The sequence below is a fragment of the Phyllobates terribilis genome, unplaced genomic scaffold (assembly GCF_046119375.1).
Source record: "Phyllobates terribilis strain yellow unplaced genomic scaffold, ASM4611937v1 Scaffold_1__5_contigs__length_1240528914, whole genome shotgun sequence".
Lineage (NCBI taxonomy): Eukaryota > Metazoa > Chordata > Amphibia > Anura > Dendrobatidae > Phyllobates > Phyllobates terribilis.
The window spans coordinates 814,844,589-814,862,403 of record NW_027362761.1 but is presented as its reverse complement, the minus strand read 5'-3'; the positions used below and the strand labels follow the sequence as shown (position 1 = coordinate 814,862,403).

Here is a 17,815-nt window from a genome sequence, read left to right as displayed (position 1 = left end):
GACGACATGATAACCCAAGATTGGTCTGAAGACCACATGGGCAAAGCCGTCAAAAGGCCTTCACGAAGGGAATGCCACACTGTTCCTACTCACATATGGTGTGATCTTGCATGAAGTACAGTAATCTGATCCCCTACTCTTCATTCCAGGTTCACTACCAGTTCAGCGTTACATTGATTTGTTCGTGGAATCAGTAGTGCGACCATTTTTCCAAAGTGTCTCAGGAAACGTATTCAACACAACAAAACCAGGCAGCAGGTTTCTTGTGCTATGAGCAGACTGCATGGCCTGAACATGTTATGGCCTGTAGCATCTCCGGAGTTGTCTCCCATCGAGCACATCTGGGACGTAATTAGTTGGCAAAAGGTAACTGCCAGCAGTGAATCTTGACGATTTGTCTGTCCAAGTACATTCAGTTTAGCAGAACATTCATTAAGATGCCAAGGCGTGTAGCTGTGGATTTTTCTCCAATTGTCGCTTGTACTGGATATTGGATAAATTGAGATGTTTTGAAAATTTTGTTCAATTTCCTTTATCAGGAACATGTCTATTGATCCCGTGATTTCCATAATCCCACGACTTTTACTTTTTGTGTTGTAATTTCAATCTTGAAGAGTATATATTGCCATTCCTGCCATTTTCCTTTTTATCTTGTAAAATCCAACAGCGCCTATTGATTCACTGTTACTAAACCCTATTTAAAAAGTGCCCAATCTGCGTGTACCCCAAGGAAGAAGTGTCTTGTACCTTGTAATTAAGCAGATAACTTTCAATCCATTCATGGAACATATTACAGAGATTAATAATGAATCCGGTAGATTACCTACAGCAGTCGGCGGACCCTACTACCGATTAAAAACTGCACATGTAGTAAAGATATGGGGTGGAATAACATGGGGAATTAATAGGGGAAGAGCAATAAAATAAGATTTGTCTGACAGCCATCATGCTGAACGTCATAGATCAAGTAGTGGGGCACAAACCCTGATGTGGATATTCAAGAAAATGTGGGCTTGTCTGCTGTGATCTGACATTTATCACAAATGTTATGGATAGCTGATAATTGTCATTACTGGCACAACTTTAACCCCTTTAACAGTGTATATCGACCAAACACCAGCCCCAAATACAACATACATTTCCCATACTATCTAGTACGGCTCTGTGAGGACTGCAGCCAATCTGCTCTGATGGAAACACCTAAGGCTGCAACCGATCAGTGGCCACTGATTGTTTTGTCACATGACCACTGCGGCCAATGTCACACAAGCACCTGGGGACCTATCACAGTGATCGGAGGAACGTCATCATCAGGGAGATATGTTTGCAGTGTTATTATTATACAGGGTGTAACGGGTCTGGGAGGCGGAACCTCAGAGCTACTATACAAGGGGGCGGTCCTTGTAAGGGAGCGGGTGGCGACCAGGGAAGACGGGCAGGCAGTCACAGCAGGTGACCGGGACAGTCTCTGGGTGAACGGGCAGGAGGTCACGGCAAATGACCGGGGCAGTCTCTGGATGAACGAGCAGGAGGTCACGGCAAGTGACCGGGGCAGTCTCTGGAAGAACGGGCTGGAGGTCACGGCAAGTGACCGGGGCAGTCTCTGGGTAAAGGGTAGGTACGACCTGTGATGGCTGAACCTCCAGGTAGGCTAGCAGGCAGATGGAAGATGTATGCTCCCAGGTGAGCAAGCGAGAGTCTCTGGATGAACGGGTGGTCACAGCATGTGACGGCGAATCTTCCAGGTAGGCAAACAGGCAGGTAGCGGAGGAGCGCTCCCAGGTGAGCGGGCAAGAGTCTCTGGAATAGCAGGTGGTCACAGCACGTGACGGCGGAGCCTCCAGGTAGGCAAGCAGGCAGGTAGCGGAGGAGCGCTCCCAGGTGAGCGGGCAGGAGTCTCTGGAATAGCAGGTGGTCACAGCACATGACGGCGGAGCTTCCAGGTAGGCTAGCAGGCAGGTAGCAGATGTGCGCTCCCAGGTGAGCGGCCAAGCTGGTCCATAGACAGACTGACAGGAGTAGGAAGGCAGACCGTCGGACCTCAGGCTAGCAAGCAGGTAGCAGGAATATCAGGCAGGAAACAGACAGCAAACTGGCAGGACTCTGGCAGGAATCAGGCAGGTAACTGACAGGTAACTGGCAACGGGACCTGAGGGCTGAAGCAGAGTAGTGAACAGTGCAACAACATTGCTCGGGCACCTCCATTTTGGAGGAGGTGCCTTATATATGGTGAAGTCCTCCGGCCATTGGCCGGGGACTCCTTAGGACGGCGCGCGCGGCCCCTTTAAGAGGGAGGGAGCGCGCGCGCCCTAAGCACAGTGGCCGGGAAGGAGCGCGCGCTGCCAGCAGAGCGGGAGGAGGACGCCGGGCTCGGAGCAGAGAGGTGAGGGGAACAGCATCCCTGCCTAGCAGAGGGCAGGGACGCCGACGCTACAGTACCCCCCCCTTTAGGCCCCCCCTTTTTTAGGCCAGACAGAAATTTAGCAAGGATGAGAGGGGCATGGATGTTCTCCCGGGGCTCCCACGTTCTCTCTTCAGGACCAAACCCCTTCCAATCTACTAGAAAAAAAGTCTTCCCTCTTACCCTTTTGGTGGCCAGAATGTTCTCTACCTCAAATTCGTTTTCAGCGGAAACCGGAGCAGGAGGCGTGCCTGTAGACTTGGAAAAAGAGTTAAGTACCACAGGTTTGAGGAGAGATACATGGAAGGAGTTAGGGATCCGCAAGTTGGCCGGGAGTTTCAATTTATAGGCCACCGGGTTGATCTGACTGATGACCTCCAGAGGACCGATGAACCGAGGCCCTAACTTATAGGAAGGAATCTTGAGCCGGACATACTTGGACGAGAGCCAGACCTTATCCCCTGGACGGAATTGAGGAGGATCCAGACGTTTTTTGTCAGCATGTCTTTTCATACGCTCGGATGACAGAAGGAGTGCGGACCGGGTACTCTCCCATATGGAGGAAAATTTGTTAACAAGAGATTCCGCAGCCGGATTGTCCACCGAGGTGGAGACGGGAAACGGGATCCGAGGATGCTGACCGAAGACTACAAAAAACGGGGATTTGGAGGAAGATTCGCTCTCGTGATTGTTGTACGAGAATTCGGCCCATGGCAGGAGATCCACCCAGTCAGAATGGTGGGCATTAACGAAGTGCCGGAGGTAACTGGTCAGGATCTGATTGATCCGCTCCACTTGACCATTAGACTGTGGGTGGTAAGCGGAGGAGAAGTCCAGGGTGACGTCTAGCAATTTACAAGTGACTCTCCAGAAACGAGAAGTGAACTGTACCCCACGATCCGACACGATGTGACGGGGCAGGCCATGAAGACGGAAGATGTGGCGGATAAAGTCTTTAGCCAGCTCGGGTGCAGACGGGAGGCCTGGCAGGGGAATGAAGTGAGCCATCTTGGAAAAGCGGTCAGCGACCACCCAAATGACCGTACAACCGGAAGAGACGGGAAGATCAGTTATGAAGTCCATCGCTATATGCTGCCAGGGGGCAGCAGGTACTGGCAGAGGAAGGAGGCGACCGGCTGGCAGGTGTCTCGGAACTTTGTTGCGGGCGCAGGACACACAGGCAGAAACAAAGTCTATTACATCCTTGTGCAGGTTAGGCCACCAGTAGTGCCGGGTAATAAGCTGGAGGGTCTTTTTCTGACCGGCGTGGCCAGCTAGTTTAGACGAATGACCCCAGTGTAGGATCTTCTCCCGATCAGGTACCGATACGAACGTCTTACCGGGAGGGAGACGATTTAGACTCACGGGAGCCACCTGCATTACTCTGGCGGGATCGATGATATGTTTAGGTTCTTCCTTGAGGTCAGATACCAGAAAGGATCGGGACAAGGCGTCCGCTTTGATGTTCTTGTCAGCCGGGCGAAAATGTAGAACAAAATCAAAGCGAGCAAAAAACAAGGACCACCGGGCTTGGCGCGGATTAAGTCTCTGGGCATGCTGGAGATAAGCCAAGTTCTTGTGGTCAGTGTAAATTATTACCGGATGAAGAGCCCCCTCGAGTAGGTAACGCCACTCCTCCAATGCCAGCTTGATGGCCAATAACTCTCGGTCTCCTATGGAATAATTGCGCTCAGAAGAGGAGAAGAGTTTGGAGAAGAAGCCGCAAGTTACCATCCTCCCGGAAGAAGATTTTTGAGTAAGTACAGCTCCGGCTCCAGAGGAGGAGGCGTCAACCTCCAGAAAGAACTGCTTGTTGCCGTCCGGACGATGCAGCACCGGGGCGGAAGAGAAGGCCTGTTTTAAGGAAAGAAAGGCCTCCTCTGCTTTGGACGGCCACTCCTTGGGATTAGTACCCTTACGGGTGAGCGCGGAAATTGGGGCAGTCCGGGAAGAGAAGTGTGGTATGAAGAGGCGGTAGTAGTTGGCGAAGCCCAGGAACCGCTGAATGGCCTTCAACCCCTCCGGTCGGGGCCATTTCTCGATGACAGACAGTTTCTCTGGATCCATTCGTAGGCCGGTCTGAGAAATAATGTAGCCCAAAAACAGAAGCGAGGTCTGCTCAAAGAGGCACTTCTCATATTTAGCGAAGAGGTGGTTCTGCCTGAGCCTGAGCAGGACCTGACGAACGTCCCTCCGGTGAGTCTGGAGATCCGGAGAGAAGACCAAGATGTCGTCCAGGTATACCACAACGCAGGAGTAGAGAAGGTCCCGGAAGATGTCATTGACCAACTCTTGAAAGACGGCAGGAGCGTTACAGAGACCAAAGGGCATTACCAGATATTCATAGTGGCCGTCCCGGGTGTTGAATGCAGTCTTCCATTCATCCCCTTGACGGATACGGACCAGGTTGTACGCCCCACGGAGGTCCAGTTTGGTGAAGACTCTAGCCCCCCTCAGGCGATCAAATAATTCTGGAATGAGCGGAAGGGGGTACTTATTCTTCACCGTGATCTGGTTAAGGCCTCTATAGTCTATACAGGGACGGAGAGAGCCGTCCTTCTTTTTTACGAAGAAGAAGCCTGCTCCCGCCGGGGAGGTAGATTTCCGGATGAATCCCCTGGCCAAATTCTCCTCAATATATTCGGACATCGACCGGGTCTCAGCAGCGGACAATGGGTAAATACGCCCACGGGGAGGAGTAGTACCGGGTAACAGGTCGATAGGACAGTCGTATGGTCTATGAGGGGGTAATGTCTCTGCCTCCTTTTTATTAAAGACATCAGCAAATGACCAATAGGGAATCGGAAGTCCAGGTAGATTAGTTGGGGTAGGAGAAGGACGGACGGGATGAACAGGAACCAAACAAGTCTTATGACAGTCCTGTCCCCAGCGAAGGACTTCTCCGGTCTGCCAGTCAAGCACGGGTGCATGTCTCTGGAGCCAAGGTAGACCTAGTAAGAGGGCGTGAGAGAGTCCAGGCAGAACATGAAAAGAGATGCTCTCAGAATGCAGCATTCCCACCTGCAGAGTTATGGATTCGGTGATGAGTTGGATGGGACGTGGTAAGAGGCCCCCATCCACAGCAGCGACAGATAATGGTACAGCCAGAGGTTTGGTGGGAATGCGGTATTTTTCTACCAGGGACTGTGAAATAAGATTCCCGGCCGCTCCAGAGTCAAGTTGGGCTAGTTCGAAATAACGATTCTCCCCGTAGATAATAGAGACTGACAGTAGCAGAGATGGAGAGGATTTATTCTTGTCTAGGTCAACCTCTCTGAGCGAACCTAGACACAGGCGTTTCCCGACCTCTCCGGGCAGGTACGGATACGGTGCTCCTTACTGCCACAGTAGAAGCAGCTCCCTTCGGCACGGCGTAAGTCCTGACGGGTTTTGACCATCTTGGTCTGGTCGACCTGCATAGGCTCAGGAGAGTGTACCTGGGGAGAAACGGAGGGAGTGACGGGTTTCTGAAAAGTAGGAGCTAGATGTGGAAACCTCCTCTCACGGGTGACCTCTTTGGCACGCTCCTGGAACCGTAGGTCAATCCGGGTGGCAAGAGTTATTAGGTCATCGAGAGTGGTAGGAATGTCTCGACCGGCAAGTTCATCTTTAATACGGCCGGACAGACCCTCCCAGAAGACAGACACCAGAGCGTCGTTATCCCAAGCCAGCTCCGAGGCAAGGGTACGGAACCGTATGGCATATTGGCCCACGGTGAGATTTCCCTGGTGGAGGCGTAGCAGAGATGATGCGGATGAGGTCTTCCGTCCGGGTTCGTCGAAGACTTTCCGGAAAGCCGTGAGAAAGGCAGGCAAGTCGGACACCAGGGGGTCTCCTCTCTCCCATAGAGGATTTAGCCAGGCCAGGGCCTCCCCGGTGAGATGGGACATGATGAAGGCAATTTTGGCCCGGTCGGAGTTAAACTGGTGGGACAGGAGTTCAAAGTGCAGGGTGCACTGATTTATGAAGCCCCGAGCCTGAGCGGAGTCGCCTCCGAAGCGAGGAGGTGCAGAAAGCCGGAGTCCGGGGTAGGATACCATGGTATTGGTGGGCAGCGGAGCTGCCGGGTTGCGAGTCATGGCACTGGCGGTGGTTGCTGGTGGAGCAGTCAGAGTGTCCAGGCGAGAATTGACATTCCGCAGGTGACCCAGGATGGACTCCTGTTGGGACCTCTGACGGGACAGTTCATGACAGAGGTCCGAGAGCGAGGGAGCTTGGGTGCCACCGGGTTCCATGGCCCGAGCAAACTGTAACGGGTCTGGGAGGCGGAACCTCAGAGCTACTATACAAGGGGGCGGTCCTTGTAAGGGAGCGGGTGGCGACCAGGGAAGATGGGCAGGCAGTCACAGCAGGTGACCGGGACAGTCTCTGGGTGAACGGGCAGGAGGTCACGGCAAATGACCGGGGCAGTCTCTGGATGAACGAGCAGGAGGTCACGGCAAGTGACCGGGGCAGTCTCTGGAAGAACGAGCAGGAGGTCACGGCAAGTGACCGGGGCAGTCTCTGGAAGAACGGGCTGGAGGTCACGGCAAGTGACCGGGGCAGTCTCTGGATGAACGGGCTGAAGGTCACGGCAAGTGACCGGGGCAGTCTCTGGGTAAAGGGTAGGTACGACCTGTGATGGCTGAACCTCCAGGTAGGCTAGCAGGCAGATGGAAGATGTATGCTCCCAGGTGAGCAAGCGAGAGTCTCTGGATGAACGGGTGGTCACAGCATGTGACGGCGGATCTTCCAGGTAGGCAAACAGGCAGGTAGCGGAGGAGCGCTCCCAGGTGAGCGGGCAAGAGTCTCTGGAATAGCAGGTGGTCACAGCACGTGACGGTGGAGCCTCCAGGTAGGCAAGCAGGCAGGTAGCGGAGGAGCGCTCCCAGGTGAGCGGGCAGGAGTCTCTGGAATAGCAGGTGGTCACAGCACGTGACGGCGGAGCTTCCAGGTAGGCTAGCAGGCAGGTAGCAGATGTGCGCTCCCAGGTGAGCGGACAAGCTGGTCCATAGACAGACTGACAGGAGTAGGAAGGCAGACCGTCGGACCTCAGGCTAGCAAGCAGGTAGCAGGAATATCAGGCAGGAAACAGACAGCAAACTGGCAGGACTCTGGCAGGAATCAGGCAGGTAACTGACAGGTAACTGGCAACGGGACCTGAGGGCTGAAGCAGAGTAGTGAACAGTGCAACAACATTGCTCGGGCACCTCCATTTTGGAGGAGGTGCCTTATATATGGTGAAGTCCTCCGGCCATTGGCGGGGGACTCCTTAGGACGGCGCGCGCGGCCCCTTTAAGAGGGAGGGAGCGCGCGCGCGCCCTAAGCACAGTGGCCGGGAAGGAGCGCGCGCTGCCAGCAGAGCGGGAGGAGGACGCCGGGCTCGGAGCAGAGAGGTGAGGGGAACAGCGTCCCTGCCTAGCAGAGGGCAGGGACGCCGACGCTACACAGGGTGGGCCATTTATATGGATACACCTAAATTAAATGGGAATGGTTGGTGATATTAACTTACTGTTTATGGCACATTAGTATATGGGAGGGGGGAAACTTTTCCAGATGGGTGGTGACCATGGCAGCCATTTTGAAGTTGGCCATTTTGGATCCAACTTTATTTTTTTCGATGGGAAGAGGGTCATGTGACACATCAAACTTATTGAGAATTTCATAAGAAAAACAATGGTGTGCTTGGTTTTAACATAACTTTATTCTTTCATGAGTTTTTTACAAGTTTATAACCACTTATAAAATGTGTTCAAAGTGCTGTCCATTGTGCTGGATTGTCAATGCAACCCTCTTCTCCCACTCTTGACACACTGATAGCATTTCTTCTGTGGTGTTGCTAGCACAGGCTTCCAGTATCTGTTGTTTCAGATGCTGCACACCTCGTATGATGGTATGGTGTGGTATATGGGGTACAAAGATAGTGGGGCCATTCTTCATCAATGGAAACCTCAATGTCACTGGATATCTGAAATTGCTACATGATGATGTGTTGCCCTCTTTATGCACTGAAGATGGCTCGTCCCTGAGTTTTTCCAACAAGATGGTGCACCACCACATTATGGGTGTCAGGTCCGAGCATTCCTACATGAACAGTTTCCTGGAAAGTGGATTGGTCGTTGTGGGCTAGTTGAATGGCCACCAAGGTCTCCCGATCTGACCCCCTTAGACTTTTATCTTTGCGGTCATCTGAAGGCAATTGTCTATGCTGTAAAGATACGAGATGTGCAGCATCTGAAACAACGGATACTGGAAGCCTGTGCTAGCATTTCTTCTGCGGTGTTGCTATCAGTGTGTCACGAGTGGGAGAAGAGGGTTGCATTGACAATCCAACACAATGGGCAGCACTTTGAACACATTTTATAAGTGGTCATAAACTTGTAAAAAACTCATGAAATAATAAAGTTATGTTAAAACCAAGCACACCATTGTTTTTCTTATGAAATTCTCAATAAGTTTGATGTGTCACATGACCCTCTTCCCATTGAAAAAAATAAAGTTGGATCCAAAATAGGCACCATGGTCCCCACCCATCTGGAAAAGTTTTCCCCCTCCCATATACTAATGTGCCACACACAGGAAATTGATATCACCAACCATTCCCATTTAATTTAGGTGTATCCATATAAATCGGCCACCCTGTATAATGGACAGTGGAGCTATTGAAGGGAATCTCTCACCTGATTTGTGCTGCCCACACCACGGACAGCTTAGTCAGATCCCGGCTGCACGAATATCAGGTATGTGATATACAGTAAAGATCTGGCCAGGAACAACAGCCATAGATATGACTAGCCCGCCTTCTCCCAGCATCGATGCAGGTGACTGACAGGTCTCTCCCTACATACACACAAGGGAGACACACAATCACTTACAGAAGTGCTGGGAGGAGCCGGCCAAGGGCAGAGCCGGCCTAATCTGATCTACCGCCGGATCTTTAATGTATATTCCATCTGAAATGCCAAAGTGTTTCAGAAAAAAATACACCTGACAGCAACTGCTGCCCGCAGTTTGGAAATAATGAATCAGGTTCCCTTTAAGAGCTTGTCCACTAGTGGCACCCTCCATACAGCAATGCAGCAGTCTTATCAATCCATTGTACCCATTTATCTCTGCCACTCATCTGGGGCCTGCACTTGGGTCTTATTGAAGGGGTGCACAACCATTATTTGACATGAAATTACCTTTATAGTACTTACACTGCACCCCATGACATCTAGCAAACAAAAAGGCTTCAAGGGGTTAAAAAAAAAACTGAAACAGTTATGGCCTTTGGAAGAAGTGTCAAAAAAATTAAGATCGCCTGGTCATGAAGGAGTTAAGAGATTTCTTCTGACACAGTCTCTCCAATTTCAGCCCCTAGCCCTTCACCCCTGGGATCTGCTAGCATAGTGATCTGATCATGCAGTGCACATAAACCAGCGGCACCCTAACCTGCTAGCACGAGTAAGTGACAAGGTCAGGTGACTAATACAATGTCACCACAATCCGCTACTCCACGTGATAGCCGGCACTAGCGGCTAGCTGCAACACCCCGACGCATGACGGGAGATGTAGTCCTAAACCGCAGCTCTCCTTCACTAGGTCGAACGTCAGTACCGGAAATGGCTGTCGCTTTCCACGTTCTAGACGTTTTCCCTGATTTGTCGGCGTGAAGCGAGGCGCTCCGGGAGATGTAGTTCCGACGGCTCTTCACCTTTGCCCATTGGTCGCACTGTAAAGCGGTGGTTGATGGGAGCTGTAGTCCTTCTTCCTGTCGTCGTCGGCTCCGCTGGTTTTTGGTGAGCTCCCCCTGGGTTTCCGGGTGTGGTGTTTGCCCTTCCTCTGTATGGCCGGGAGCTGCAGAATCATCAGCGCCTCAATAGCTCAGCTTCTGCTGAGGGGCCAGGGCCGGGGGGCTGCACTGCTGCGGAGAGGGAATCCTGAGCTGTGGCGGCCGGGGAGACTGTGGGCTCCAGGACTGGAGAGCAGGAGGCCTGAGAAGTCCTACTGCACCAGCAGCTACCAGGTAATGAGGGGTCCTGGTGAGGAGAGCGGAGCGGTGACTGCTCCACCAGAACCCCCATCCTCTTATACCAGGCTCCCCCTACACTATACTTACACTGCTCCACCAGAACCCCCATCCTCTGATACCAGGCTCCCCCTACACTATACTTACACTGCTCCACCAGAACCCCCATCCTCTTATACCAGGCTCCCCCTACACTATACTTACACTGCTCCACCAGAACCTCCATCCTCTGATACCAGGCTCCCCCTACACTATACTTACACTGCTCCACCAGAACCTCCATCCTCTGATACCAGGCTCCCCCTACACTATACTTACACTGCTCCACCAGAACCTCCATCCTCTGATACCAGGCTCCCCCTACACTATACTTACACTGCTCCACCAGAACCTCCATCCTCTGATACCAGGCTCCCCCTACACTATACTTACACTGCTCCACCAGAACCTCCATCCTCTGATACCAGGCTCCCCCTACACTATACTTACACTGCTCCACCAGAACCTCCATCCTCTGATACCAGGCTCCCCCTACACTATACTTACACTGCTCCACCAGAACCTCCATCCTCTGATACCAGGCTCCCCCTACACTATACTTACACTGCTCCACCAGAACCCCCATCCTCTTATACCAGGCTCCCCCTACACTATACTTACACTGCTCCACCAGAACCTCCATCCTCTGATACCAGGCTCCCCCTACACTATACTTACACTGCTCCACCAGAACCCCCATCCTCTGATACCAGGCTCCCCCTACACTATACTTACACTGCTCCACCAGAACCTCCATCCTCTGATACCAGGCTCCCCCTACACTATACTTACACTGCTCCACCAGAACCTCCATCCTCTGATACCAGGCTCCCCCTACACTATACTTACACTGCTCCACCAGAACCTCCATCCTCTGATACCAGGCTCCCCCTACACTATACTTACACTGCTCCACCAGAACCTCCATCCTCTGATACCAGGCTCTCCCTACACTATACTTACACTGCTCCACCAGAACCTCCATCCTCTGATACCAGGCTCCCTCTACACTATACTTACACTGCTCCACCAGAACCTCCATCCTCTGATACCAGGCTCCCTCTACACTATACTTACACTGCTCCACCAGAACCTCCATCCTCTGATACCAGGCTCCCCCTACACTATACTTACACTGCTCCACCAGAACCTCCATCCTCTGATACCAGGCTCCCCCTACACTATACTTACACTGCTCCACCAGAACCTCCATCCTCTGATACCAGGCTCCCCCTACACTATACTTACACTGCTCCACCAGAACCTCCATCCTCTGATACCAGGCTCCCCCTACACTATACTTACACTGCTCCACCAGAACCTCCATCCTCTGATACCAGGCTCCCCCTACACTATACTTACACTGCTCCACCAGAACCTCCATCCTCTGATACCAGGCTCCCCCTACACTATACTTACACTGCTCCACCAGAACCTCCATCCTCTGATACCAGGCTCCCCCTACACTATACTTACACTGCTCCACCAGAACCTCCATCCTCTGATACCAGGCTCCCCCTACACTATACTTACACTGCTCCACCAGAACCTCCATCCTCTGATACCAGGCTCCCCCTACACTATACTTACACTGCTCCACCAGAACCTCCATCCTCTGATACCAGGCTCCCCCTACACTATACTTACACTGCTCCACCAGAACCTCCATCCTCTGATACCAGGCTCCCCCTACACTATACTTACACTGCTCCACCAGAACCTCCATCCTCTGATACCAGGCTCCCCCTACACTATACTTACACTGCTCCACCAGAACCTCCATCCTCTGATACCAGGCTCCCCCTACACTATACTTACACTGCTCCACCAGAACCTCCATCCTCTGATACCAGGCTCTCCCTACACTATACTTACACTGCTCCACCAGAACCTCCATCCTCTGATACCAGGCTCCCTCTACACTATACTTACACTGCTCCACCAGAACCTCCATCCTCTGATACCAGGCTCCCTCTACACTATACTTACACTGCTCCACCAGAACCTCCATCCTCTGATACCAGGCTCCCCCTACACTATACTTACACTGCTCCACCAGAACCTCCATCCTCTGATACCAGGCTCCCTCTACACTATACTTAGACAGCTCCACCAGAACCTCCATCCTCTGATACCAGGCTCCCCCTACACTATACTTACACTGCTCCACCAGAACCTCCATCCTCTGATACCAGGCTCCCTCTACACTATACTTAGACAGCTCCACCAGAACCCCCATCCTCTTATACCAGGCTCCCCCTACACTATACTTACACTGCTCCACCAGAACCTCCATCCTCTGATACCAGGCTCTCCCTACACTATACTTACACTGCTCCACCAGAACCTCCATCCTCTGATACCAGGCTCCCTCTACACTATACTTACACTGCTCCACCAGAACCTCCATCCTCTGATACCAGGCTCCCTCTACACTATACTTACACTGCTCCACCAGAACCTCCATCCTCTGATACCAGGCTCCCCCTACACTATACTTACACTGCTCCACCAGAACCTCCATCCTCTGATACCAGGCTCCCCCTACACTATACTTACACTGCTCCACCAGAACCTCCATCCTCTGATACCAGGCTCCCCCTACACTATACTTACACTGCTCCACCAGAACCTCCATCCTCTGATACCAGGCTCCCCCTACACTATACTTACACTGCTCCACCAGAACCTCCATCCTCTGATACCAGGCTCCCCCTACACTATACTTACACTGCTCCACCAGAACCTCCATCCTCTGATACCAGGCTCCCCCTACACTATACTTACACTGCTCCACCAGAACCTCCATCCTCTGATACCAGGCTCCCCCTACACTATACTTACACTGCTCCACCAGAACCTCCATCCTCTGATACCAGGCTCCCCCTACACTATACTTACACTGCTCCACCAGAACCTCCATCCTCTGATACCAGGCTCCCCCTACACTATACTTACACTGCTCCACCAGAACCTCCATCCTCTGATACCAGGCTCCCCCTACACTATACTTACACTGCTCCACCAGAACCTCCATCCTCTGATACCAGGCTCCCCCTACACTATACTTACACTGCTCCACCAGAACCTCCATCCTCTGATACCAGGCTCCCCCTACACTATACTTACACTGCTCCACCAGAACCTCCATCCTCTGATACCAGGCTCCCCCTACACTATACTTACACTGCTCCACCAGAACCTCCATCCTCTGATACCAGGCTCCCCCTACACTATACTTAGACAGCTCCACCAGAACCCCCATCCTCTTATACCAGGCTCCCCCTACACTATACTTACACTGCTCCACCAGAACCTCCATCCTCTGATACCAGGCTCCCCCTACACTATACTTACACTGCTCCACCAGAACCTCCATCCTCTGATACCAGGCTCCCCCTACACTATACTTACACTGCTCCACCAGAACCTCCATCCTCTTATACCAGGCTCCCCCTACACTATACTTACACTGCTCCACCAGAACCTCCATCCTCTGATACCAGGCTCTCCCTACACTATACTTACACTGCTCCACCAGAACCTCCATCCTCTGATACCAGGCTCCCCCTACACTATACTTACACTGCTCCACCAGAACCTCCATCCTCTGATACCATGCTCCCCCTGCACTATACTTACACTGCTCCACCAGAACCTCCATCCTCTTATACCAGGCTCCCCCTACACTATACTTACACTGCTCCACCAGAACCCCCATCCTCTTATACCAGGCTCCCCCTACACTATACTTACACTGCTCCACCAGAACCTCCATCCTCTGATACCAGGCTCCCCCTACACTATACTTACACTGCTCCACCAGAACCTCCATCCTCTGATACCAGGCTCCCCCTACACTATACTTACACTGCTCCACCAGAACCTCCATCCTCTTATACCAGGCTCCCCCTACACTATACTTACACTGCTCCACCAGAACCTCCATCCTCTGATACCAGGCTCCCCCTACACTATACTTAGACAGCTCCACCAGAACCTCCATCCTCTGATACCAGGCTCCCCCTACACTATACTTACACTGCTCCACCAGAACCTCCATCCTCTGATACCAGGCTCCCCCTACACTATACTTACACTGCTCCACCAGAACCTCCATCCTCTTATACCAGGCTCCCCCTACACTATACTTACACTGCTCCACCAGAACCTCCATCCTCTGATACCAGGCTCCCCCTACACTATACTTAGACAGCTCCACCAGAACCCCCATCCTCTTATACCAGGCTCCCCCTACACTATACTTACACTGCTCCACCAGAACCTCCATCCTCTGATACCAGGCTCCCCCTATACTATACTTACACTGCTCCACCAGAACCTCCATCCTCTGATACCAGGCTCCCCCTACACTATACTTACACTGCTCCACCAGAACCTCCATCCTCTGATACCAGGCTCCCCCTACACTATACTTACACTGCTCCACCAGAACCTCCATCCTCTGATACCAGGCTCCCCCTACACTATACTTACACTGCTCCACCAGAACCTCCATCCTCTTATACCAGGCTCCCCCTACACTATACTTACACTGCTCCACCAGAACCTCCATCCTCTTATACCAGGCTCCCTCTACACTATACTTACACTGCTCCACCAGAACCTCCATCCTCTGATACCAGGCTCCCCCTACACTATACTTACACTGCTCCACCAGAACCTCCATCCTCTGATACCAGGCTCCCCCTACACTATACCTACACTGCTCCACCAGAACCTCCATCCTCTGATGCCAGGCTCCCCCCTACACTATACTTACACTGCTCCACCAGAACCCCCATCCTCTTATACCAGGCTCCCTCTACACTATACTTACACAGCTCCACCAGAACCTCCATCCTCTTATACCAGGCTCCCCCTACACTATACTTACACTGCTCCACCAGAACCCCCATCCTCTTATACCAGGCTCCCCCTACACTATACTTAGACTGCTCCACCAGAACCTCCATCCTCTGATACCAGGCTCCCCCTACACTATACTTACACTGCTCCACCAGAACCTCCATCCTCTGATACCAGGCTCCCCCTACACTATACTTACACAGCTCCACCAGAACCCCCATCCTCTGATACCAGGCTCCCCCTACACTATACTTACACAGCTCCACCAGAACCCCCATCCTCTGATACCAGGCTCCCCCTACACTATACTTACACAGCTCCACCAGAACCCCCATCCTCTTATACCAGGCTCCCTCTACACTATACTTACACAGCTCCACCAGAACCTCCATCCTCTTATACCAGGCTCCCTCTACACTATACTTACACTGCTCCACCAGAACCCCCATCCTCTGATACCATGCTCCCCCTACACTATACTTACACTGCTCCACCAGGGCCTCCATCCTCTTATACCAGGCTCCCCCTACACTATACTTACACTGCTCCACCAGGGCCTCTATCCTCTTATACCAGGCTCCCCCTACACTATACTTACACTGCTCCACCAGAACCTCCATCCTCTGATACCAGGCTCCCCCTACACTATACTTACACTGCTCCACCAGAACCTCCATCCTCTGATACCAGGCTCCCCCTACACTATACTTAAACTGCTTCACCAGAACCTCCATCCTCTGATACCAGGCTCCCCCTACACTATACTTACACTGCTCCACCAGAACCTCCATCCTCTGATACCAGGCTCCCTCTACACTATACTTACACAGCTCCACCAGAACCTCCATCCTCTGATACCAGGCTCCCTCTACACTATACTTACACAGCTCCACCAGAACCCCCATCCTCTTATACCAGGCTCCCTCTACACTATACTTACACAGCTCCACCAGAACCCCCATCCTCTTATACCAGGCTCCCTCTACACTATACTTACACAGCTCCACCAGAACCTCCATCCTCTTATACCAGGCTCCCCCTACACTATACTTACACTGCTCCACCAGAACCTCCATCCTCTTTTATACCAGGCTCCCCCTACACTATACTTACACTGCTCCACCAGAACCTCCATCCTCTGATACCAGGCTCCCCCTACACTATACTTACACTGCTCCACCAGAACCTCCATCCTCTTTTATACCAGGCTCCCCCTACACTATACTTACACTGCTCCACCAGAACCTCCATCCTCTGATACCAGGCTCCCCCTACACTATACTTACACTGCTCCACCAGAACCTCCATCCTCTGATACCAGGCTCCCCCTACACTATACTTACACTGCTCCACCAGAACCTCCATCCTCTTATACCAGGCTCCCCCTACACTATACTTACACTGCTCCACCAGAACCTCCATCCTCTTATACCAGGCTCCCCCTACACTATACTTACACTGCTCCACCAGAACCTCCATCCTCTTATACCAGGCTCCCTCTACACTATACTTACACAGCTCCACCAGAACCCCCATCCTCTTATACCAGGCTCCCTCTACACTATACTTACACAGCTCCACCAGAACCTCCATCCTCTTATACCAGGCTCCCCCTACACTATACTTACACTGCTCCACCAGAACCTCCATCCTCTGATACCAGGCTCCCCCTACACTATACTTACACTGCTCCACCAGAACCTCCATCCTCTGATACCAGGCTCCCCCTACACTATACTTACACTGCTTCACCAGAACCTCCATCCTCTGATACCAGGCTCCCCCTACACTATACTTACACTGCTCCACCAGGGCCTCCATCCTCTTATACCAGGCTCCCCCTACACTATACTTACACTGCTCCACCAGGGCCTCTATCCTCTTATACCAGGCTCCCCCTACACTATACTTACACTGCTCCACCAGAACCTCCATCCTCTACCAGGCTCCCCCTACACTATACTTACACTGCTCCATCAGGGCCTCCATCCTCTTATACCAGGCTCCCCCTACACTATACTTACACTGCTTCACCAGAGCCTCCATCCTCTGATACCAGGCTCCCCCTACACTATACTTACACTGCTCCACCAGGGCCTCCATCCTCTGATACCAGGCTCCCCCTACACTATACTTACACTGCTCCACCAGAACCTCCATCCTCTGATACCAGGCTCCCCCTACACTATACTTACACTGCTCCACCAGGGCCTCCATCCTCTTATACCAGGCTCCCCCTACACTATACTTACACTGCTCCACCAGGGCCTCTATCCTCTTATACCAGGCTCCCCCTACACTATACTTACACTGCTCCACCAGAACCTCCATCCTCTTATACCAGGCTCCCTCTACACTATACTTACACTGCTCCACCAGAACCTCCATCCTCTGATATCAGGCTCCCCCTACACTATACTTACACTGCTCCACCAGAACCTCCATCCTCTGATACCAGGCTCCCCCTACACTATACTTACACTGCTCCACCAGAACCTCCATCCTCTGATACCAGG

At 52.2% G+C, this 17,815-nt stretch overlaps 2 protein-coding genes across 2 annotated transcripts in view; one reads left to right on the top strand and one right to left on the bottom strand.

Moving 5' to 3' along the window:
- MOB1B (MOB kinase activator 1B) overlaps window positions 1–9,805 on the bottom strand; it is a 125,207-nt gene extending 115,402 nt beyond the window's left edge. Inside the window, exon 1 of the mRNA XM_073637456.1 lies at window positions 9,580–9,805. Coding sequence (XP_073493557.1) covers window positions 9,580–9,596 — 17 coding nt within the window. The 5' untranslated portion in view covers window positions 9,597–9,805. The remainder of the gene's footprint in view (window positions 1–9,579) is intronic.
- A 193-nt stretch (window positions 9,806–9,998) lies between these two features.
- LOC141157595 (G-rich sequence factor 1-like) overlaps window positions 9,999–17,815 on the top strand; it is a 30,221-nt gene continuing 22,404 nt past the window's right edge. The window contains exon 1 of the mRNA XM_073645094.1: window positions 9,999–10,388. Within this exon, the coding sequence (XP_073501195.1) occupies window positions 10,209–10,388 (180 nt within the window). The 5' untranslated portion in view covers window positions 9,999–10,208. The remainder of the gene's footprint in view (window positions 10,389–17,815) is intronic.